Source organism: Medicago sativa, chromosome 4 (assembly GCF_051527215.1).
Source record: "Medicago sativa cultivar Bolivia chromosome 4, Bolivia_mono, whole genome shotgun sequence".
NCBI classification, from domain to species: domain Eukaryota; kingdom Viridiplantae; phylum Streptophyta; class Magnoliopsida; order Fabales; family Fabaceae; genus Medicago; species Medicago sativa.
In genome coordinates, this window is record NC_140752.1 from 28605046 (window position 1) to 28632046 (window position 27001).

At 31.6% G+C, this 27001-nt stretch overlaps 1 protein-coding gene and 2 long non-coding RNA genes across 4 annotated transcripts in view; 1 reads left to right on the plus strand and 2 right to left on the minus strand.

Moving 5' to 3' along the window:
• Positions 1-7247, plus strand: part of LOC146927514 (cytochrome P450 72A15-like) — a 30587-nt gene extending 23340 nt beyond the window's left edge. Inside the window, exons 3-5 of the mRNA XM_085700747.1 lie at positions 3530-3777; positions 5109-5490; positions 6459-7247. Of these exons, the coding sequence (XP_085556873.1) occupies positions 3530-3777; positions 5109-5490; positions 6459-6884 (1056 nt within the window). The 3' untranslated portion in view covers positions 6885-7247. The remainder of the gene's footprint in view (positions 1-3529; positions 3778-5108; positions 5491-6458) is intronic.
• Positions 7248-10787: 3540 nt separating this feature from the next.
• LOC146927518 (uncharacterized) lies at positions 10788-16431 on the minus strand. 2 transcript variants are annotated; one of them, XR_015005698.1, is made up of 9 exons: positions 16182-16431; positions 16000-16063; positions 15361-15510; positions 15215-15282; positions 13683-13745; positions 13056-13243; positions 12403-12465; positions 12023-12084; positions 10788-10970 (listed from the first exon to the last, which is right to left on the minus strand). It is a non-coding gene; the product is annotated as an uncharacterized LOC146927518 (long non-coding RNA). The 2 variants fall into 2 exon arrangements; XR_015005699.1 differs by lacking the exon at positions 13056-13243.
• Positions 16432-20781: 4350 nt separating this feature from the next.
• On the minus strand, positions 20782-24053 carry LOC146927519 (uncharacterized). The gene is made up of 3 exons (XR_015005700.1): positions 23551-24053; positions 22873-23000; positions 20782-21260 (listed from the first exon to the last, which is right to left on the minus strand). It is a non-coding gene; the product is annotated as an uncharacterized LOC146927519 (long non-coding RNA).
• Between the last annotated feature and the right edge of the window lie 2948 nt (positions 24054-27001).

Genomic DNA, 27001 nt, shown 5'->3' on the forward strand with positions numbered 1-27001 from the left:
TTTTAGATAAGTTAATGTCCTCCAAAATTCTCGTATAGTGTACGAAAGCCCTATTTCGTGTCGGAGCATCCAGATATATCGGAGTACCAACGATACTCACAATTTCCTTCAAAGTTCGTTCCCGTCAATACTCTTGTGGCAATTCAACCAATCTGATCCAAATGGAGGCATGAGTCTGCCTCTGAGAATAATGATTAATGTCCTTCGTCCATTGAGAAAGACGAAGGAGACCCGGATTAAGAGCAATGTTACCAGCCGCCCAAACTATGCGTAAGTCATCGGCCTATTCAAAAAGGAAAAAACCATTTTCCATTTGTTAACCATCCTCCGTAACTTGCTTAATTTAGCAGTTAAATCTCTTGCCATGTAAGGTTTGTCGCCTTTATTCAAAGTCAGTCTTCCCCGAAGGGCATTCTGTCATTCAACCAATCCTTTAGAATATTCCTCCTGTCTAATTCGAATACAAAAAGCAACACCCTTGATGCAGGGAACCCGAAAAGGAACCTCATCTGAGGGAGATAACCTACTGCCCCCTAATGCCGTTGCAAAGGACTTGTGAGGTACCATGACATTCAGAGAAGAGTTTGTAACATTCTGAGAAGAGGTAGTGATCCGTGTCTACGCATATGGTAAAATAGTAACCGGTGCCACAAGTTCAGCCTGTCAATCAAACATGGCCAAGCAGGCTGTGTTGTAACCAAACTTATGTGAAGAAACGAACCAGAAGAAAATGTTTAGTAATCAGAATTAGAATCACAGGGAAACGCTTTCAGTAATCAGAATCGCAAAACCCTAGCTGAGCCATGGAAACGCGTTCAAAAGTATAGAACAAACGCGTTCACTGTAATCGCAAAATCCCTCGGAATTATTCTTGATCTAATTTTTTTTAGATTAATCTTGATATAATTTCTTTTTCCCTATTAGACCAAGAATTTTTCAAACTTATTTTTTTCACAAGCTCACATTTACAGTACATTATGGTAAGAACCTATGTCTCAATTGAAGTTAGTTTTATAAAAGTATTTTTAGCAAATATTTAAACTCAAATATTATTTTTTTTAAATTTTTCTACTATCACGGATACATTTTTGATATATAGGTATATTGGAATAATGCTAATGCTTTTTTAAGATATATACGTCCCTCAAAAAAAAAAATATACGTATACATTTTTTACATATACAGATACTTTTTCCATTATATTTTGGATGTTCATGACCGTTTTTTAGAGAGGTAATAAGACCATTTTTTTACATTATAAAAAAAAATGATGCGTAAAAATTGGTCAATGTAATTTCGAATTGTTTAACGTAATTCTTTTTTTGACAAACGTAAGTTTAATGCATATTTAAACTCAATATATTTCTAAAATTAGAAATTTTTTAATTAAAAACACATAAACATTTGAATTGTATACTTTTGTTTATTTTTTTGAGTGGATATAGAAATTACATAGATACTACAAATTTAAGCGAAATTTTTTTGACAAACGTAAGTTTAATGCATATTTAAACTCAATATATTTCTAAAATTAGAAATTTTTTAATTAAAAACACATAAACATTTGAATTGTATACTTTTGTTTATTTTTTTGAGTGGATATAGAAATTACATAGATACTACAAATTTAAGCGAAAATATATCTAAAAAAATCAATTGAAATTAATATAGATTATACGTTTCTTATTATATGGTTATCAATTCCGTTTTTTATATCATCATTGGCCAACAAAAGATATTTTTACCCCTATTGATATTATCATTTTTTGCTTATCATCATTAACTTGGCCAATTAGCGCATAATTACTACTTTTTTTAGCAATTTGGTTAAAACAATCAATTAAAATTAACATCCTTAAAAAAAAATCAATTGAAATTAACATAATGATACATTTATGATTATATGGTTATCAAATCCGTTTTTTTTTTTTATCATCATTGGCCAACAAAATATATTTTTACCACCATGGATATTATTATTTTTTGTAACAAAACTATTATTATTATTATTATGAAACCAAATATGAAAATCAGTCCAGGTCTCATCCTTGTTAAGGAAACAAAAAAATAAAAATTGGAAATTTAGTTACTAAAAAAAATTATTTGGAAACTTTTTTTTTTTGACAAAATTATTTGGAAACTTAGTCACTACAATACAAATATTGCAATTAAAAATATTATAATGTGTATTTCATCTTGGCTACCAAACTAAAATAAAATCTCAAAACACAATACAAATATTGCAATTAAAAATATTATAATGTGTATTTCATCTTGGCTACCAAACTAAAATAAAATCTCAAAACATGAAGTAAGATATATATTGTATCTATATTTGCTTGGCAAGCATTAAAAACAAAAATATTACAATTGCCTCACATTATTACTATGAAAATAAAAAACAAAACAAATGAATTCAGGATGCCATGTGATACCATATATATTTGAGGAAAACCCTCAAATATATATAATATAGATAGGGATGGCAATTGGACCCAGACCCTATGGGCACCCGTAAAAAATACCCGCTATGGGTAGGGTAAAACCCCGCTTTCATGGGTCCGGACTTGGGTATGGGTAATTACCCGCAAATTTGAATGGGTATGGGCACGGGTATGGTCACTGTACTACCCAGCCCCGCAACCCGCATGTATGTATTTATATAATATGATAAATAATTTATTTATTTTTTGTGTACAATTAATTAATTTATTTAACTATTTAAGCCTAACCCTAAAACAGCTTAATGCAACTTAATAAAAACTTTAATAACAATTTATTATGACTTTAATATGCAACTGCAACTTTTTAACGTATAACTGATGTAAAGTATCTATCTTTTCTTTCTTTCTAGGGATATTTTCGTTGTTTTTTTATTTGGCTAAATACTACGATTCATACTATTTTATTACATGTTTTTAAATTTTTTCACTACCAAAAAAAGATGATTTGAAATTTTTTGGATCATAATTTATTTCAATTGTGGTTATTTAATTGTCTTTTCATGGTTAAAGTGCGGGTAATGGGTGCGGATATGGGCACTTAAGTACCCATAGGGTATGGGGAAGGGCACTAAAGTTGTTGTCCACGAGGGTACGGGCTCGCGTACGGGTATTTTTTACAAACGTGGGTATGGGGATGGGCACCATAGTACCCTGCCCATTGGGTACCCATTGCCATCCCTAAATATAGATATAGATATAGATTTACGACACTTTATTAATCAGATGCAAAATTACCTTTAGGTCAGTTGACTACATCGTTAATTTGGATCACGTTTAAAATTGTAATATTGTGGTTAATTTTGTAAATGAATTCACCATAATTTTGACCGTAACTTGAATAAATCATCTATTCAACTGAATTAACCATATTTTTAAATGAGATTAACCAAGTGCCACATGTGTTGGAAAAAATTGGTGTCCAAATATCATGTGTTGTAAATGAATTTACGTTTAGTTTTTTTTTTCTTTCTTAAAATGCTAATAGTTATGAGGGTGTTTTATGTTTCTTTTGAAAATTTTCACAGATGTTGATACCAATATTTTGCCAATCATGTGATGATATGATCAACAAATTGGATAAAGTAGTGTCTTCATCCAATGGGCCTTGTGAGTTAGATGTATGGCCTTTTGTCCTAAATGTTTCAAGTGATATCCTGGCTCGTGCAGGCTTTGGAAGTAGCTTTGAAGAAGGAAAAAGAGTTTTTGAACTTCAGAGAGAAATGCTTACACTTACAATGACACTTTTTAAGTTTGCTTTCATTCCAGGTTACAGGTAAGGCTTCACCTGTTTTGGTGGTTATATATGTAGGATTTATTCTGGAATATGAATTTCAGAAGAAAAACAGTCAAAATTAAGGGTTTGGTATTTCAAAATTGAGACATACTCAAATTACCTGCATATTAAGTGTCTTTTATGTTTTTCTACACATTATAAACAAAGGTTATAAATAAAAGAGTGTGATAATTACAAATGATTAAATTATAAATAAACAAAGGTCTTTTTGCATATTAAGGTCCTCATAGCATCTCCAATGGGGGGTTCTTACTCAACAAGGATCACTCCTTGTTAAGGACCCCCCATTGGAGAAAGAAAAATGAGTTTCTATTAAGCAACGAACAATTATATACGGACTCTCTCTCATGAGCAACTAACGGATGTCACGTTTAAAAGAAGTAATAAAATATGTACTACTTGGTCCCACTTGCAAAAGAAAAAATAAATTATTTTTGTTTAAATATATAAAGTTAGTGGAACCTATTTAAGTACTTTTTATTGAAGTTCTTATATGTGTATTGCAATTTGAGTCATTTAATCCTTAATAGATACTTTTATTGAAAAACTATAAATAAGTGTTGTGTATACATGAGATCCGTTTAAATAGTCCTTATTAATGGACTGCCATTGTGGATGCTCTTATGAGTCAATATGATGAGTTCGCGTTAAATTATTTAACTATTGTTAATCATTGCATATGTTAAGATTCTTAGGAATGGTTGGTTAACGATGATTAGTTATTAGTTAGTTACATAATTATTTAGTGATTTTTTTGACCAATAGTTAAGGATTCCAATTTAGGAAACTATTCGCTGAAAAATCCAAACACTTCAATTTTCAATACATTTTGAATACACAAGTTTCAACATCATTAATTTACTATTTTAGACCGTTAAAGAGTGTTTCTTAGTGTACTCGTTAGCATTTCCCAGAATTATCTAGCGAAATTAGAAGTTGTTACACAATTGGTTAATCTGTTGAGTCATATAAATAGGACTAATATGTACTCATTTCATCATCTATTTTAATGAATTCTGAAGAGTATTCATATGCTCTCCATCTTTCCTATGAGATTATGATCTTTGGCCATCTCATCCCATGATTCTCAACAGTTTAACTGATTCTGAATTGATTCACATTGTATAAATGTAGAGATTAAATAAAATAATTAATGGTACATAATATAATGTGCCATTTAGTATGTGATAGATGAATTAGTTTTTTGTTTCTTTTGATTTGTTACTTTCTAGCCTTCTAGTTTCAGTAAATCATATGATGAATATCACTTTTAGAGTTCTATTTATGCTTATTTATTTATTTATTGGTAGGTTCTTGCCAACTTATACCAAGAGGAGGATGAAAGCAATTGACTTAGAAATAAGAACATCACTAATGAAGATCATAAACAGGAGATTAAAAGCAATAAAAGCAGGAGAACCTACTAACAATGACATATTAGGCATACTTTTGGAATCAAATTATAAGGAATCTGAGAAAGCCAATGGTGGTGGAGGAATGAGTTTAAGGGATGTAGTTGATGAGGTGAAACTATTCTATTTAGCAGGGCAAGAAGCAAATGCAGAATTGCTTGTTTGGACTTTGTTGTTACTTGCCAAACATCCTGAGTGGCAAGCAAAGGCAAGGGAGGAAGCTTTTCAAGTGTTTGGTAATGAAAATCCAGATTATGAAAAGATTGGTCAACTTAAAATTGTAAGTTTTCTCTTCACATAAATTACTTATGCTTTGATTATGAGTATTCAATGCTTAAAAATACTCCCTTCGGTCCTATTTATAAGAAACATTTGACTTTTTTTATTCATTGCATAAATGATGTATTTGATCTATATTCTAGGCAGGATACATCAATTACTCAATGAATCTAAAAAGTCAAATTTTTCTTATAAATAGGACCGGAAGGAGTAATAAATTTGCGACAAAAATTAGTGATGAAAAAAATATTAAATCTACCGCTTAGTAAATAGATGGTTGTGACTTGACTTCTTATCTAGAATTCTGCAATTGCTATCTTTAATGAGGTTGGTGAATCTCCCCGACTTTGCATTGAGTGTGCCTCCCCGATATTCGCAGTCAACCACAACACACAAGGCAATACTTAACTCTTCGACTATTAATATTTTAATTATCTATAGTAAAAAAATATAAAAATTTGATATTTTGAAAGTATTTGTTGAGACAAATCGAACAAAATATTACATGCTAACATTTGTATTAATATGACCACCTTTCAAAAATAAAACATTTGTATTAATATATATTAGTTAAAAAATATGTTTAAAGTAAGTTATGTGAATAATGCATATTGTAAAATTGAGACATGTATTTAAGAATGGAAGAAGTATTGAATAATGACAAACTTTAGGATAGATCGCTTTTATAGTAGTACAAATACTTGAAAATCGTTCAAAACTCTAACCACGACAGACGCCCTCTTTCGATAGTAGAAGTTGACCGTTCTTATGACAGAGACGGTTAATCAATCAGTTGATGATTCTTGTAAAATAAAAGAAAACAAATATCCATGTTTCAAACCTAAATTCATATTTGCTTATTCTTGTTTCTGTCACAATGACACCGATCAAGTCACCATCTCAAACGTAAACACAAGGGAGACACCTTTACTTTATTTTGGTACACTAATTATCATTTTTATGAAACAGGTATCAATGATTCTTCAAGAAAGTCTAAGGTTGTACCCACCAGCTATTATGATATCTAGATATCTTCGTAAAGACACCAAACTTGGAGACCTAACACTTCCTGCAGGAGTAGAACTCATAATTCCTATATCAATGATGCACCAAGAGAAGGAATTTTGGGGAGATGATGCTGGAGAGTTCAAACCAGAAAGATTCTCTGAAGGAGTTTCAAAGGCAACAAATGGCAAAGTTTCATACTTGCCTTTTGGTTGGGGTCCTAGAGTCTGTATTGGACAAAACTTTGGCTTATTAGAAGCTAAAATTGTTGTGTCCATTATCCTTAAACAATTTTCTTTAGAGTTTTCACCTTCCTATACTCATGCTCCTTCCTTTATTGTTACTCTTCAGCCTGAGCATGGTGCACATCTCATTTTGCATAAACTTTAGAGGAGGAATTCTAATATGGTCACAAGACCAAATACAGTGTTTACACACATAAAGAAGTATTTTTTGATAATAAAGAAAAAAATGATAAAAAAATGATTGAATATTTTAATGATAATCTTTTTATATGTGTGTCCAAACACTGTTTATTTGATCTTGTGAGTCACAATGGAAGAATACCTCACTTTAGAGTGTATTGCAGTTATTACTCTCCTTGGTTATCGTACCAAATAATTAGGCTTCTTTTATTTGAAACTCTTGGCTTTTTACTATGCTGTTTGTTATGTCAGTTTTGTTACTTTGGCTAGTAAATTTGTACCTCTTCATCACCATATATTATAATTATTTCCTCTTAAGTTTATATAATACTTCATCTGCCTTATATTACGTGTCTTTTAAGATAACTTGTTAAGAAATTTATTGAGTGGGCTGATTTTTATCATAAAATGAGTTTCATTTACTAAAATATTTTTACTAATATAGTAGTTAGCAGAGTAAGTGTGTTTAGATCATCAGATGTGCTTTTGAACGAACGGGCAACGGTGGAGAAGGCTTATGAAACTCATTTTTTATCGACAGGCCCTGGCAGTCAGGCCTGTCGGAAATCATGAGTTTTATGAGCTGGAATTGCCGGGGCCTGAGCAACCCGAGTGTTGTTCCAACTTTACCCAGCCTCGTCCGAAAATATAGACCGGATGTAATTTTTTTAAGTGAAACACTTGTTCATGCAAACAAAGTAGAAGAAATCGAGCTCGTCTTGGTTTTGATGGAGCTTTTGTAGTTAATCGTATTGGTAGGATTGGAGGAATTGTGTGTCTATGGAGGCAACCTTTTGAATGCAACTTGATTAATTATGCAACAAACTTCATCAACTTGGAAGTAACAAAACAACAACAACAACAGCAACAACAACAACAACAACAACAACAACATCGTTGGCGCTTTACTGGTTTCTATGTCTTTCCAGAAATAGAAAGGAGGAGGGATTCTTGGGATTTATTGAGAACCCTAGACCAAGACAACAATCTCCCATGGTGCATAATGGGGGATTTTGATGACATTCTATCAAACGAAGACAAATATAGTCATGTTGATCACCCACCTTAGAGAATCAGAGGCTTTAGAGAAGTTGTTCAAGATTGTAACCTAGTAGATTTACCGTTGAGAGGTTACCAATTCAGATGGAGAAAAGGGAGAGATGGCAATGAAGGAACGAAAGAACGTTTGGATCGAGCTATGGTCACACAAGCATGGTTTGATTTATTCCCACATGCTACGCTTACTAACTTCATTGCAGATAGATCAGATCATTCACCAATTAGAAAGGAGTTGTTCTCGAGAAGTTGAACAATTGTTCAAAAGAGCTAGAGAAATGGGTTTTGAACATTAGAAGAAAATTTAGCAAGGCTATAGATGAATGTCGTCGGGATATGGAAGCGTTATGAGAAAGAAATGATGAGGATTCTTGGAGGAAGTACAACGAGGTTAGAAACCGAATGAGCTATCTTTTAGCTCAATAGGGCGCCTTCTGGAAACAGAGAGTCAAGGTAAATTCATTGTAGGATGGTGATAGAAATTCTAAAAAAATTCATGCCATGGCTAGCGCACGCAGAAAGAGGAATCATATTATAAAGTTGAGAAGAAATTACGGGGAGGTCATGGACAATCACGTTGATATGTGTGGGGGTTGCAAAGTGTAACACCCCGTTTTCCCAACATAAAAATTTTATCATAAATCAGAGTATTTAAGTCATAAACGGAATGTCACATAAATCTTGAAAGTCATAAGACATATAATAATAATTATCCTTCAAAATTCAACATCAAAAATCTGAAACTACGCAGCGGAGAATAGTTCAACATGATAAAAGTCTTGGCACGCATGCCTCATCAGAAATCTCATAGTTTTAGTTCGACATTTATTCATAAAGAGTTCATAAAGACACGTAAGGAACAGAAGTAAAAGCAAGCCCCCATCCCGTTACGTATCAGAGCACCTAGACAAAATGTGAGGAGTCCACTCACGTACGCCTCTAGTCTTTATTACCTGCAAGTTACCCATACGAAGGGCAACATTTTCAAGCAGAAGGGGTGAGATTTCACAGTCAATAAATTAAGCATATAATTCATTAAAATGCATTTAGCAACATAAAACATTATTAACATATCAAACATTTATCACTTAGCATATTATCATTTCATAATCAAATACCATCATCAAATATCATCATCATTAAATATCATGTTCAACTTAACACTTGACTCGACAACACGACTCAACTTGACAATGCAACTCTTATCAACTTAGCAACTTAACAACTTAAACCATCGTGAAACTTCTTGATATGCAAATGCATGTGGTACCAATCAACAACATAAATGAGCGTAATTAGGCTCTTCAACGTGTGAGCATACAGCTGCCGGGCTTAAAGCCCCCAACGTAGTTTGAGCACAAGGCTATCGGGCCTAAAGCCCCCAACTTTAATGAGCACAAGGCTGCCGGGCCTAAAGCCCCCAACTTTAATGAGTATGCAATGGACTCAATCTTCCTACAACTTAGACAACAACGTGAACATCTTATACAACTCCATAATCATGGACAACTTCTTAAATTCTTGCAACTTAGACCGACTCATGCAACTTCAAGACATTAACAATCAACAGCAGCAAACAACAACAATTACAGCATGTAACAGTGCTTAAATAACATATCATCAGTAAAGGGAATGAATCATATCAACTTATCATCATAAAGTATCATAAATAATACTTATACAACATCACTACTAATCTCAGTCACCTAAACAGACTTCTGGAACTTCTGAAAGTATCCTAAACAACCCTCATTTTTACTTCTAAGATCAACTCATGACTACACATGCGAAAGGATCGCATCGGAACAATTTTGGGCAACTAACATCCTAACTCGCAGTGGCGAGTAACTTTGCTCACAACGGCGAGCAAAGCGTGCATTCTGGACTCCTAAGGCCTTGCTCGCAATGGCGAGCCACTTTGCTCGCAATGGCGAGCTTACAGGTTACTCGCAGTTGCGAGTTGCGTTGCTCGCAGTGGCGAGCGGGGGTTCTTAGCTCGCAATTGCGAGTGTTCCTGCTCGCGGTTGCGAGCGATGAATGTCAGTACGGCCAGAAACCTAAAAATTACAACTTTTCACCTATCTTCATGATTCTTTCATCCAAATAGCATCTAATTATCACCCTAGGCAATATCTAAGGTCTGTACACTAATTTTGCATCAATCTAACATCTTTTCATGGTTCAATCATCAAAATCGGTCTTAAACCTAATTCCCAATTCTCACCAAAACTCAACCTAATCATGCTAAAAATCATTTTTCAGAATCATACCCTTAATAGTATTGAAAGTTAGTCCCACCCTTACCTGGTAATTGCAGAAATCGCAGCCCTCTCTCTCTTGTTCTCCTCTTCTGACTTTTCTCTCTTTTTCTCCAAAAACGTACGTACTGTGTTACTAACTTATGTCTGCCTATTTATCTTTTCATATTACTCTTCTCACTACTAATTTACTCATCTCACAACACAGCCCCACTTTTAATATTTTTATTTTATTTTCATATCTTATTTTATTAAATAATAAAATAAGTCTCAACACCTCATAACATCTCTAAAAATCATAACATCGCATATATCACATAATTTTCAGATAAATCATATATCTCTCATAAAATCACGTAAACCTCATAAATCACTTAAATTCATAAATCATATATATATATATAAACTAGGATTTACACCCGTGCAACGCACGGGCGAAATGAATATTTTTTGTAAAGATGTAGATGTTAACTCTCAATACAATACAAAATACTTAAAATATAATATAATTCGTAGATAATTTAAATATGACTATCTTGTAAGAAATAAAAAAATCAACAAACAACATATCCTTTAGTCTACTTTAGTTCCATTACACAACAACATTGAGTAATAATCATCCAATGATAACATAAGTTAAAAGTCACAAAAACAAAAATAACAGATAAAAGATAAACTAATCAAAAAAGTCATTCTCAATAAATAGGTTCAACATCTCTTGATGGCTCCAAATGTCACTACAAAAGAAATTATGAGAACTATTAGTCAAAAGTCAACAATTTATTGAATATAATAGTTAATAACAGTAATATTTATACCTACTATATAATAAATAGAAACATGAACTAAATATGTATAGACTCATGTTTGAGGAATATAAACATTTGGACTTAAATCAAATACCTATGGCCCCCATGTATGAGGAATTCCTACAAAATCTTCCTTAATAAAATATTGGATGTATATTGTGTCAAAAAAAATAAATATTGGATGTATATGTATTTTGATACTTACTAATATAATTAGATTAAAGTCCAATAGCAAGCTTGCATAGATTAAATTTTTAGGATGATAAAAAAGTATACAGATGAAGTGCTAACCACGTAATGATTATTAAGGCCACATCCATTTGATAATTTTGTAAAGCAAAATGTGATATTAAAAGAAACTAAACCATGCAATCAGCCCCACCCAAACTTATAGGAATAGTCAACCGAAGGAAAAATTCCTTTTTCAAAAATGGCTTTGCAAAAGAGGACATGATTGCTAACAAAGACTAATCAGATCGGATGCTTACTTTCTCTCAAAAAAAAAAAAAAAAAAGATCGGATGCTTACTTGCAGTCTATGCAAAGTAGTAATTGAGACTCATTGCCAAAACCAAAGGAATATACTTGATTGTATTCAGGTTTGAACAAAGGAATATGTTTCTAACTGTACTTTGGTTTGTTATGGTTAGTCCAACCCCACGCGCCAGGTATATACTACTCAAATCACATTAAAATTTCAACAAAAAAAAAATCTGAAATCAAACCAATTTAAGAAGGGGGGAAATAGATCAAAATGAATTAGAATCATATCTATTTTGTTTCAAGAGAAAGTCACTAATAAGTTAAAATGTTCCTACTAATTTTTGCATCAGATTTATTTTTAGAGGAGCAGTCTCATATATGCAAACTATATATAGTCAATTAGAAACTCAAAATAACTTTTCCTTTCACTTGAGACTACGACTTCCTCAGCATGGCAATCTATATATAAATGAATGTTTGAAAAGATAAACAACATACCAAGTTAACTAACCGAAGAAAGATTTGCAAAAATTATTGCTTATACCTCTGCAACCAACCACCTGGAAAAAAAGAAGTCAATATATAACAATTATGTCCTCTAAATTTAACTTTTCAAGTTTATTTTATGGACGTGAATAGTAAGCATATCACTTTGTGAGAACTACACGTGAACTAAACAACAAAGTTGTGAATGATTCCAAGGCAAAGACTTTCTTCAAATAAAATGTTTCTAATTTTCAATGCTGACACTTTGTGAGAACTACTCATGGGTAAGACGCAGCCACATATATGTAAACTATATAAAATATAAAATGTAGGCTCCAAAAAGTTTAGTTTAACAATAAATTTCAAGCCATGATTTAAAACCATGATTATACCTTCAGTTTGATTGTCCCTCCAACGTCATTTATTTGAACTCTTCTAAAATTGATGCATAAAACCTGTCACCAAACAAAACCAGAGATTAAAAAGATGAATAAAACATGTCATCATATATTTAGTCAAAATAGCATGCATTGCATATTCAGACAGAAAGTAATCGGAACAAAATAATAAACATCTTTATAAACTAAGAAAGTTGATTTAAATCTCAGATTAACAAAAGAAACAACAGAGGAAGTATAAGAAAGCAAGCAATGTTTGATTTGCTTTTGTACAATTATATTCAATCAAAGACTACCCTTTTATAGCAAAAAAATCCAAACACAGATTATCAAAGAAAAAACCAAAAGAAAGAGAAGTGTCATATTTAGATTCAAATTTTGATCGTGCAAATATTTATATTTTTGGCTGAATCACTATCTCAAGAAAATGGTAAAAGATTCTAAACTTCGTGGGTCAACTTAATACAAATCACAAACTACCATTTTATAGCCAAAAATCTCGACATCGTATCAAAGAAAAAACCAAAAGATTCAGATGTGTCATATTTAGATCCAAATTTTGAACATTAACATTATGCAAATGTTTTAATTTGAATCGAAATCGAATTTCAAGAAAGTGGTAGATTAGAGAAAATGGCAGATACTACCTCATAACATGATGAAATAAGATACTAACTCTTAGTTAGATCATTTTTTCTCATCATCAGAAGAGGAAATGTAGATAAATTACTTATCTTTTTATTTCTGTAGAATTGAGAAAGCACATAAGTCAGAGTTGGAATCAGCTTCCAAGATGTAGATAGTATCACATGTTTTTCTTCACTCGTCTCTATCTCTACACACGCAAAAAAACATCAATAACTAAAGTCATAAAAGAATAAAAAGACGCATCCGTAAAATTTTAAAAACATTCAAACTAAAACCATCGAAAGAAGGACATGGGATGTGAGATTGTTAATTTTGTTAGGCTTGAAAATACTCATCAGTTTCACTTACAAAAAGTGCACAGGTCTAACAAATCATTTAATACACAATTTGATAAAGGGATTGATTTCATGATATCTCGTGGATGAAGGGAACTAACATTTTAAAACCAAATCAACAGATAGTTTCCAAAAGGAAAAATTAGTCTCCATTCCTCTACTTAGTGGAATAGAACCATAAAAGGTGAATATCACCTCCATCTAAGGTACTATATAAAATATAAAATGTAGGCTCCAAAAAGTTTTGTTTAACAATAAATTTCAAGCCATGATTTAAAACCATGATTATACCTTCAGTTTGATTGTCTCTCCAACGTCATTTATTTGAACTCTTTTAAAATTGATGCATAAAACCTGTCACCAAACAAAACCAGAGATTAAAAATTGAATAAAACAGGTCATCATATATTTAGTCAAAATAGCATGGCTTGCATATTCAGATAGAAAGTAATCGGAACAAAATGATAAAGAACATCTTTAGAAACTAAGAAAGTTGATTTAAAGCTCAAATTAACAAAAGAAGCAACAAAGGAAGAATAAGAGAGGAAGCAATGTTTGATTGCTCTTGATAAATTATATTCAATCAAAGACTACCCTTTTATAGCAAAAAATCCAAACACAAAGATTATCAATGAAAAAATCAAAAATAGCTAGTCAATATGTCACTTTTTGTTTCAATTCATGTCGTGAAATAAAATATAAAAATATAAATCAAAACTCTCAAACCAATATGAAGCTACTACCTTAACAAATCATTTACAAAAATAAACCAAAGATAGTTGATGTCAGCGCATTCATTAGTTAAAAGAAGATTTAAAAGAATGGATTTTATCTTCCCTACCATATAAATCTATTGGGCTAGTGATTTGAGAGAGTGAAAATTGATTTTGTTTGACTAATTATTGTCCCTTTTGCTTTTTGTGTAGCATGTGTGATGTAAGCATTGTGTGTGTAATCATATCTATGTTTGAATTGCAAATTGATAATGGAGGGAAAATTTGAAATTTGAATGTGTGTTAGTACCAAGAATGATTTTTTAATAATTAAAACTGAAAAAATAAGTTCTTCCTCAAATAATAGCATCAAAAGATGATGAATTAAGATACTTGGAAGTGAAAATTATCAAAAAATAGTTGTTATTACAAATTCAAAAGTGGAAGTGTTGGATAGATTTATAAAAGCAGAATAACAAAAAAAAAAGAACAAAAAGGTAGCAAATATTCAATCCATAATTGGATAGGAATTTTTTTTAGGTCATATACACAATATGACAGCAAAATATTTCATTGAGACATCAAATTAAGGTTATGAGAATCTAATTAAGGTGCCAAACATGTGGACTGTTTTACACATTTAACAATCTTTAGATTTACTAAAGTATGTAATGAGGGCCAAAATTTGTATTATCCAAACAGGGTTATAAACTATTTTGTTAATATGAATCCTTCATATTACACTCTATTACTATGACTTCTTTTAATTAGGATTCAATTCAAACCTCATGAAAATTAATTAAGAATCGCAAAAACCATGCAATTATAGCCTTGAAGACCCATCAATAAGTGTAATTAAAATCACAATTTTTAGAACAAAAATCCAAAACCCCAAAACAGATAATGAAATAAATCATCATTGCATAAGCTAAAACAAAGTAACAATTCAAAATCACATAGTTATGCAAAATAAAGCTTAGTGAAGTGAATCTGAGTGTTTGCAAACATGTGAATAACAAAAAAAATAAACTGAAATCCACTATTAAAATTACAAACGATTAAAAGAACTAATAATAATGAATAAAAAACTAATAATAATCAGAGCTTTACCTTCAAACGACTAAAGCCAGCTTGATTCTCAAAACCATTTTGTTCATATCTTCTTCAACGTGTTGCCACTACACCAAGTTTTAAAAATCAAAACACGATTTAAAGTGATTGTGATGAAATAAATTTAGGGATTTCGAGTTAGTTACCTTTCGATGTGTTTTGAATGATTGGACGATGATAGCTTTAGCAGTGAATCCACCGGAAAGTGGGATTTGAAGTATGTTTTGAGGTCGGCGATTTCGGGTTCGACGGTGATATCGATTGTCTCAAAACAATACACTTAAATTTGTCCCCTTCTAGAAAATCAAGTTTATTTGAAGCAAGTAATTCAAAGACAGTTTATACAAACATGGAATATAACACAACAATACTAACCACAAATATTTAACATTAAACCAATTTTATAAGAGCACCATGAATATTTTATCAAATATAGTGGTATCCAAACTACATGATATAAGCGTGACAAAGCCATTTATCAAAAAACAAATTAGAACAAATAAAATGAGACACATACAAACTTATAACAAAACAATCCAAACACATTATTAACAATCTGTAGTACCATTCAAGACTAACAATATCGGTCATCAAACACTTTGAGACGTTTTCTCAAACACTTTGTGAGTGATAAATTTCACAACAAAATAATCAAAACCAGAGGGTAATTAAGAAAGGAAAATTATGACTATTTTGATAATAAACCATCAAAACTCAATAATCTAAAATATAAAATCACAAAACAAAACAAAAATCATAGGAAGATTAAGGAGTGTATACAGTACCTTATAGTTTGAAATTTCAATGAAGCCAAATCCAAATTTTTGATTGGATGTCGTCGTTTTATAACTATAAGAACAACAACAAAACCAGAGGGACAGAGTGAGAGATTCAGAGAATGGTTTTATAGTTTGAACATGAACATGGATCAGGAATTCAATACAATAATTGTATTTAGAATCATTACCTTCGAAGCCGTCATGCAATTTTCAGTAGAACTGTATTTGTCCCGGTTCCGATTAATTTCGTAGAAAGGAAGATGCTTCAAGAGAGACTGGGAGATTAATTTGTAGAGAGAGAGAAGAAGAAAGAGAAAGATTGAGTTTGAAGATTTGAATTTTGAATTTGAATTGAGTAGGTGTAATGAGATTGAGAGATGAAATTTTTTCACTATGATGGTGAATAAGAGATGCAAGCGTGAGACCAGGAAGAATGGCAGAGAAAACTTTATCCTTTTGTTGCCTTTGCATTTAATGGTTCTGAAAATAGGAGGGTTTGAGTGTTGGGCTTAACATAATTGGGCCTCATTTCAAATTGAACATTTGTTTTTTTTCTTAATAATACACCTGAAAATGACATTTCTTAGAGGGAAATTAACACATTCAAATTTTCATGATCTACATTGAATTTTGATGTTTTTTTATTGTGTAAATTTGAAATTCTTATGGTTTTGTGGTCCCTATTACTATATTTGATGATAAAATGAGCTTTCAAGAATTGATGATTTGGCATTGGATGCTTAAGAAATTGACACATTGGATTGGTGCAAGATTTTTTGCTATTTGTTGCTTCATGTTTGTATATTATTAAGATTAAGATATATTTCTAAATAATTAAATAATTTACGACGGGCGTTACACAAAGCAATATTTTGACGAGCTTTTCACTGAAAAAGAAGGGAATATGCAAGAAATAATAGAGATAGTCCAACCAGCCATCACGGAGGAAGCTAATCAGAAAATGATGAAGCCATTTACCATGGAAGAGTTTAGACAAGCTTTATTTCAAATGCACTCTGCTAAAGCTCCAGAACCGCACGGTCTCAATCCGACGTTCTTTAAAAATTTTTGGCACCTATGTGAACCTGAAATTTTTCATACATGCGTCTTGTGGCTTAACCATGGTGAGTTTTCGTCTAGTCTTGTCAAAACCAATATAGTCCTTATTCCGAAGAAGGATAACCCAAAATCCATGAAGGACTTGAGACCTATTTCTTTGTGCAATGTAATCTACAAAATCATTTCAAAGGTTTTGGCGAATAGAATGAATTTATCAAAATGCATTTCTCAAGAACAATCAGCTTTTGTGGAAAATAGATCCATCCTTGATAATGTTTTGGTTGCTTCAAAAATTATTCACAATATGATATGCAACTAGAGGAAAATCAGCCTTGAACTTTATAATTTGATGGCTATAACCATAAAAATGGTATTGGAGTTGGTATTTTCATAATATATCCATTAAATATACCAACAAATTTTAAGTACTCCCTCCGTCCCTATATGTAACCACCCATTTGATTTTATATTTGTCCCTAAATGTAAACTCCTTTTCAAATTACTAGATGCATTTATTATTATTTTTCCTAAACATGCCCCTAATTAATACTACTAACTTGTCTTGAAATATGTAAAGTCAAATTTAATACACATACAAACAAAGGACAATTTGGTAATACTAACACACAAAATAGACACATTAATAACACTAACAACTTTTCTTAAGAAATGTGAAAAAGGCAAAGAGGGTTTACATATAGGGACGGAGGGAGTATAAAATTAATGGCACTTGCTCCAATAATGAGGCCGAATATGAAGCCTTAATAGTGAGATTAGAGATACTGCTTGAACTGGGGGCAAGGAATGTTGTGATTAAGGGATATTCAGAATTGGTGGTGAAATAGCTAACAAAGGAGTACAAATGCATAAGTGAGAATTTGTTTTATTATTTTGTTTCTGCTAATTCTTTGTTAAATAATTTGGAATCTGTCAATATTCAACATGTGCCAAGAATTGAGAATTGAGAATCAAGTGGCAAATGATTTAGCACAAGTTGCTTCAGGATATAAAGTTTCTAAACAGAAATTTCAGGAATTGATAGAAATCAAGGATAAATTGGTTCCTACTGGATGTCCTTCGACAGAATTATATTGTCAATGACAAAACTTGTGGGGGAAGAAGGAGAATCGGACTTTGGTGAGCCATATGCCTATTCTAATTATTCCTATCCTGAAATTTTTGAAATTTTTGCCATTGATAATTTGTCAAATAATGATTGGAGAAAACCAATTGTAGATTACCTTGAGAATCCGTCAGGAACAGTTAGTCGAAAGATTAGATATAGAGCCTTAAGCTATGTGATCATTGGACATGAATTGTTTAAGAAAACCGCTGAAGGCGTTTTACTTAAGTGCATCAATGAAAATGAGGCGTACCTAGCTGTTTCTGGGGTACATAGTGGGGCATGTAGTTCCTATCAAGCAGGTCAGAAAATGAAATGGTTAATATTTCGACAAGGATTGTATTGACCATCCATGTTGAAAGATTGCATTGAGTTTGCAAAAGGGTGTCAATAGTGCCAGAAACATGCAGGAATTCAACATATACCTGCAAGTGAATTACATTCCATAATAAAACTTTGGCCATTTAGAGGTTGGACTTTAGATATAATTGGTGATATTCATCATGCTTCATCTGGAGGACATCATTTTATTTTAGTTGGAATAGATTTTTTTTTTTTTGGTAGTGTTTTTAGTTGGAATAGATTAGTTCACTAAACAAACACATAAAACACAATAATTTGATCATAAACCATTCATCAAAGATATGATTTTATAGAACTAAAACTAATTTTTTGGTGCGACTCATATTCAATTGTGTTGAGATAGACGCTCAAGAGTAGGGTAATTGAGAAGGTCAAATTGAAAGAGCACCTAGAAACTGGACCTTATTAGTTAATCACAACTTCGTATTTTATAACTTTAAACATACAATGATAAATGATTAAATAGTCACTTTAATTCAGAGACATCGACACAATTAGAAAACTTTGCAATTAATCTCGTTTATCATTTTGGTATTTTTTTCTTTAGCGTTGGGTTTGTTTTTCAGACAAAATCATACAAACAAATTATATACATCAAAAAAAAAAAAAAATTTGTCACCATGTACATTCTAAAGATATATAGTAATGTTTGTACGTAAAGTAAGATATTTCATTATAATTTTTTGAGAACAAAGATCTCTTCCATTCGAATTTTTTCTTTCACGAGAACTTGTCCGATGAAAACCCCTTCCAAAAATGCCTTGAAAAAGTTATGGCAACATGGTGTTTTCACCAGTGAAACCATAATATTTATTTTTTTTTTTGGTCAAGAAACCATAATATTTTTGCATGTTAAGAATGAGAACCATACATATAAATATGTAAGTCTTTGTTACAAAATGTTTTCCTTTCAACCAATATTTAAAAAATTTAACTAGTGAGACATTTTGATTCAAGATAAGAACTAATTAAATTCCAAGCTATTGCTTGAACATGACCTACACATCGATTTAACTATTCCTATAACCCTATGATAGAAAGTGCAGATTCTTGGCTTAAAATGATGTTCAATACAGTTTGTTTTTAAAAAAAACCAATTTTAATGCAATTCACCAACGCTACATGTTACGTACCTCTGTGCAATTCATTCAAAATTTACATGTGTTTGGGTTTTCTCTCCCTTGACTTGAATTTTGATTCGCCAATATCACGTTTTGGGTGTGTATGTAAATCATGGTCCCTCTTATTTGAAAAGCCTTATTTCATAAAGTTGTTATGCACAATATTTTTGTCCAATAATTATTCCTAACATGACGTGTCATCTCTCCTCCTACATAAGCCGATGGCTTATAATGAATGTGTGTTGTATTCTCTTTGTGGTGAGATGTTTAATCGTCAAGAGGATAATCGTCAATTTTTAAATTTAGGTTCTGGTAGTATTAATGAGATATTTAGTCGAATTAGTGTTTCGCAAAACAATATAATCGTTGTATTTTGGAACCCATCTATCTATGAATTCAAGGTTGTTCCTACCATCCTTATTGAGTTTGTAGCCTACCAAAATAAAAAAGACAACAATAATAGCTTGTAAAATAAAAGTAGAAAGAGAAATATTGCTTATCTTTAGTCTACTTGAACCACTATTGTTCTCCTAATCTCCCTGGCTGTCATTGGTTGAATTGATTTCTTCAAATCTTCATCAACTTGTTAGAGAAACACATAAAACACAATAATTTGATCATAAACCATTCCTCAAAGATATGATTTTATAGAACTAAAACTAATTATTTTGTGTGACTCATATTCAACTGCGTCGAGATAGACCCTCAAGAGTAGCGTAATTGAGAAGGTGAAGATGAAAGAGCAACAAGAAACTAGAACTTACTAGTTAATCACAACTTTGTATTTTGTAACTTTAAACATACGATGATAATTAAATAGTCACTCTAATACAAAGACATCAACACAATTGAAAAACTTTGCAATTAATTGGTTTATCATTTTCGTATTATTTTTTTCTTTAGTGTTCGGTTTGTTTTTGAGACAAAATCATACAAACAAATCATATACATCAAGAAAAAAAATTGTCACAAATGTACATTCTGAAGATATTTAGCAATGTTAGAATGGACAAGGTTGGGTCACGAGTTATTTAATTTAGAGTTTTCCTTGCAATTGGCTACTATTTGAGGAAAAACTCTAAATTTTATTACGATGGAGAAACCCAAGGCTGCAAAAAATAATTATTTTTTTGGTATTTTTTTTTAATAAATAAAAAGAAAGTGATACAAAGACTGGGCGACATAGGACCTGACCCAGGAATAACCCAAGTGAAAATACAACATGATAAATCAGTCCAAGTGGATCAACTCTAATCTATCCTAACAAAAGTTCATTAATCACATGCGCAACCCAGCGAACCCGTGTACGGGCGCGAAACCAAGTTACAAAAAAGAATGAAAAATGAACATCCGCATCAGACAGTTAGAGTATAATTATGGCGAATGGATTGACCGCCAACACGGTAACAAAATCCAACTGCCAATAGCTCCCTGTTCAACAGCAAGCTTCAAATGCTCTTTCGAGCAAAACAACGTGTAAGAACTCAGATCGAGGGATGAGTCCAATACGTCAGCAACCAAACTCTTACGGGTTAAACGAACCAGACCCTTTCGGGTTTTTAGAACACACCAGACCCTTTCGGGTTTACGAACTCAGATCACTGCAAAAAAGAGCCAAATCCAATCCCACCAGTCTATGATCAGCAACGAAACAAAGCCAACAACATAAACAAACACAACACAGAACATGAAAACGAAAACAAAAGCAGCCTCCAAACATTTCGGTGCGATGACTACGAAACAACAGCCAAGAACACTGCAGATCTCAACAGATCTGAAACAAACCAGAGATCCAAGGTCGTCCAAGGTGAAGAAGAAACCAAAACAGAGCTGCAAAAGCACCACCCTGTTCCACGACGACCCATCACCGAGAAGTTTATATTTTGGTATTACATACATCATGAACTACCCTTTTCCATTTAACCAAATATATCTTTTAAAGATTTGAAACGTTTTCGGTGTGTTTGCAAATCATGGACCCTCTTGTTTGAAAAACCTATTTTCTTAAAGTTGTTCTGCACAATATTCTTGTCCAATAATTCTTCTTAACCTGACGGGTCATCTCTCCTCCTACATAAGCCAATGGCTTATAATAAATTTGTGTTGTATTCTCGTTATGGTGAGATGTTATGAATGCAACAAAATTAAATTGGTCAAATCTATTTCAAGAGGATAACTGTCGATTATAAAATTTATGATCTAGTAGTATTAATGGGATATTTAGTCTAACTAGTGCTTCACAATCCAATATAAGATTAATTGTGGAACACTTCTATCGGAGAATTAAAAGCGGTTCCTACCATGCCCATGGAATATGTAGACAACCAAACAAAAAAAGACAATAATATTCTCCTATACTAAAAGTAGAAAAAGAAAAAATACTTATCTTTAGTCTACTTGATAGAAAGTGTAAATTGATAGATTAAGATGTTGAACAAAGAGTTTTGGTTTCTTAAAAAATAATTTAAATAAAAAAGTATAAGTAAAATCCGGAGTTTTGTTTAAAATCAAAACTCAATTGTTCAACATTTTATTCTATGAAGCTGCACTTTCTATTATAGGGAAGGGAACCAAGAAGAAGAATCCGGAGGATTCTTGGAGTTTTTCTATAATCAATTATACATGAGCATCACAAAATTATTGATATAATATAAGAAATAATGGTATCTCATTGGATGTCAGACAATACAATGTATACCTCATAAACGGGTTCCGCTTAACTAGTATTGAGTTTTGGTGATATGGGTGACTATATCTTTATCTCTCTTCTCAATCATTCTCTCTCATCAATAATTTATTTTAATGATTCATCTATCATTCTTTCTCATAAAAATACACTACAGTCATCAAAATTCAATCTCACACAAGAATTTCCCTCTTAAACTCATAAACATTTTCTTCATTTTTGTTAAATAGAAAAATTATGTATTTTCTTTAGGGTGAAAAAAAATACACAACTTTAGTATTTCAAGTGGGCAAAAACATGAATGATTTTTTTCGGAGATTGAAATGCATTTATTATAATTTTGTGAGTATGAAAAACATGTGTTAACCTTTTAAACTGTGTAATTTTCTATATTATATGGGCTCCGCGGAAATAAACGGTGACCTTTCATATTAGTCAGTCATTGAGCACAATAACAAATTTTTAAAATAAAATTAAATGAAAATGTAAATGTTTTAATATTGAAAAAGGAAAACTAGATCACTTACATCGAAATTCTAAAATAGAGCTCCAGGAACTACCAATAAGGGTCTTGGTCAATCCCCACAAACATCACTGTCGAAGATGAATGTTCATTGTCACATCTTACAAACAAACAACGACAAACTAATACACCCTAGTACAGAAAATATGATCGATCAGATTCATAGGTTGCATGAAATCGATAAAATGATATATCATCAAATTTATACATTAGCCATTAAATTTATATGAAATCCATATAATTTAGTAGAATCTATTTTAATTTCAACTAAAGAAAATATTGTGTTACAAAGTATGTTTTTAGTACGCGCATGAAATTTGACATGTATATTTACCTATTTTCCTACCATTGGCAACACTTTTCAATTTCCCTTCAAAAAAACACTCTTCAATTCAATAAATTCCATCATAATGATATCCATATAAATGGAACAAACTTGAACTCTAATTTAACAACACTAAATCTTTTGCAATCCAATTGTAAGAACTTTTTTTCTTTCGATTCAATATAACCTTAAAGTTATATACATAAGTTTAATTAATTGTCATGCATATGATTTTATTTTCCAATTGAGCCACATAAATAAACTTGTTGTTCAAGCTTAGAATTAATTAGCATAATAACTATATACCTAGAGCGTTATAATTAGCATAATAACTACAGAGCTAGAGAGTTATTATACCTCAAAAGAGTGTTTCTTGTTTGTGTTTCCGCCAAGATCCTTCTTACCGCCACTGCAATGGTAAATAAAATGAAGACTCATATGGTTAAACATTAAGAATTGATCCAACAATATATATATATATATATATATATATATATATATATATATATATCGGTTTAATTTCATATTTAATGGTGATATATGTACATCCTTATGTGGCATACCTCTCTTCTACACCATCCCACATGTCACAATTTAATATAAAATTATAAAATAATACCAACTCAAAAAACAACGGGTCATTTAGTAAAATACTCTCTCTGCAAGTTTCTCTTTCCCACCCTCTCTTCTCTCTCTTTGTCCTCTCAGTTGTGAGAAACAGATCGAAACTACCGCCGTCGTCCCTCTCATTTCCTTATCGATTCCACGGTCCCTCGTGACTCTCACTCTCCCTTTTGTCTCCCTTTTCATCTCATTCTCCCTCCTTCTCTCTCTCTCTCTCTCTCTCTCTCTCTCTCTCTATATATATATATATATATATATATATATATATCTCCCCCCCCCCCCCCCAAATCTACCCAAATAAAAAAAAAACACAAATCAGAACATAAAACAAGATGAACACTGATGAGGCAACGACATTGTGGTTCACGAGATCTCAACGGGGTGAGCATTCAATGGCGGAGGTGTTCTCCAGATCAGGACGGAGTTTGGGACATCAGTGACGAGGACAACAATGATTGTGGACGGGGTGTGACGATGAGTACTATGGTGGGAGAACCGATTTAGACAGGGGTGAGGCGAAGAGAAAAAGAGAAGAGAGATGATAAGAACAATCAATTATATGCAGAGGTTGGAGGAGACGAGAACAATCAGTTTTTTGTAGAGAGAGGTCAGAGGAGACGAGGGGGAAGGACAAAGGTGGGGCGTAGATGAGGGGAGCGAGTATCAAAGCATGGCCAGTGGCGAGAGAGAGAGAGAGAAAGGGGAGATGATAAAAGATGATGTTTTAGGTGATGACGTCGGTAGGCATTGGTGGTGGTGACAGAGGGTGGAGGGTGTGGCCAAGAGAGAGAGAGAGAGAGAGAGTGGAAAGATGATGAAATATGAGTGTTTTGTCTTTTTTTGTTGGATTAGTAAAAAAAAATGCCACGTATGGGTGTATAGTGGGGTATTAAAAAAAGTATGTTTAAATAATTGTACTTTTTCACATTAGTCTATGTAAGTATTGTTATTGTGCAATTTTTGTTTTAAACGTTTTTAGTGTTGTAATCCTTGTCTTTTCTCTTTTTGTAGTAAGTCATTTCTCAGAAAATATTGTGATTGTTAAATTTTAGTCTTCTATTTTGTTTTGTATAATCGTAAGTTATGTAAAATAATGCGATCAAAACTGAATAATATGATACTTGAGAACTAAAAGTGTGGACTAAAACTGCAATTCACAATTCACATTACTTATAACTAATAGTGGAACTAAGCAAAATAATTAACCAAGATTAATTATATATGGTGACAACGTTACCCATCATTAATGAGCTCAAAATGGGTAACTATATTTACATTTTGTTGATGGGTAAATAAGAATTTGTCATTATATAAATCACACGATTACTTAACTAGTTGTATACCTTTTTGTATAGATAAAAACCATGCACCTTGATCATGATTATTAACATAACCACCAGCAAGAGCAATTGATTGTTAACCATTATCTGACTACACAAAAACCATAAACTACTATATGACTATTAGGAAACATGATATCTATGGAAGGAAGGAAAGAAAACTCAAGAATTCTTCTATTGATGATAAAAGTGAATGTTACAAATGATAAAAGATACCTTCTAGTGAGATGGTTAAAACTATAAACTACTATATGACTAATGCTAACTTGTAACTAACCTATATCTCGAATAAGAACATATGTAGATATCAATTGAGAAGCATGGTTTAGTTACAAAATAATGTAGGAAAACTATAGTTTATTATTTAGAAGCATGGTTTAATTTTGTAAACCATGTTTTAACTTTGATGAAATCACTTTTAAAAAAAAACAATGATAAAATCAGCAAAAGAGAGAAATTAAAAAAGAATCAAAAATCAAAATAAAATAATTAGGGTTTTTGGAAGAGATTTGCGAGTTCAACATACATCACACTATTGATAGTTTTTTTTTTATGCTTCTCCACCTAGGATATGCACCTGCATCAATTTATGCAATCACAATTCAAGTCATAGTATAGCCATTGGATAGTCACCAGATCTGAGTAGATCCATCACTAAAACCAAATTTAACGGTATATTTTTTTTTATGAAAATTTAACGGTATAAGGTAGATCCATCATGCGTAGAAAAGGTGTTGAAACAACATTTCTACCAACAAAACTAAGCTTCTACCAACAAAAAAAAAGTTTGAAACAAAACATCGGAATTTATTTTATAACATCACTGCGATTCTCATGAGTACCATGTCACTTAGGTCAATATTAGACATATACCAAAGGAAATGTAATCAGTGTAACATATTAAAATCAAATAGATAAATAAAAATTCGAATGATGTATATAATGAGAGATGATACCGTGTATTTTCGTTTTAATTTGTGAAATATTAAACCATAAATTATTTTATAATTGACTTACTTTATACAAATCATCTACATACCGTGTACTTTCGTTTTAATTTATGAAATATTAAACCATAAAGTATTTTACAACTGACTTACTTTATATAAATTGTCCCAATATCGTGTATCTTTCATTTATATTTGTGTACGATTGAATCATAAACTATTTTACAATTAAATTATTTATACAAATCATCTAAATACCGTGTATCTTACTAGTGAAATCGAAATATGGGTTCAACAAGTCATATAATTTGACTTTTGTGCATGAAAAAACATGATCGAGACAACATATACTTCTAAAGATGATTAAAATAAACCCTCTAACAAAGATTGATAACCGAAGATCGATGCTACAGATAAATACCATAATTTTTTTTTAAATCATTAATAAGATAGTAGTAGTCAAAAGTAAACAATTTAATTTTAATTTAATTTAATTTTGGATGAATAAAAAAGAATGAATGAAATCTATCTATATAAAGAGATTGAACTATAACAAACAAGCACACAAATGAAGCGTTGCAAGTAATCATATGGCAACTCTTGGAACCAAGGTGTCTATTCTCTTATTGGACGGTACAACACTTGAAACACCGTCATAACAATAAACATTTAAGGGCAATTCCGTCATATTCACCAATTCATTATACTTCCCAAACAAGGTCGTCCTCCTCAAGTCTCTCATATTCTCTTGTTTGTTACAATTCAATCTCTTTATATAGATAGATTTCATTCATTCTTTTTTTACCCATCCAAAATTAAATTAAATTAAATTAAATTAAATTTGTGAAAAATTAAATTGTTTGCTTTTGACTACTACTAGCTTATTAATGATTTAAA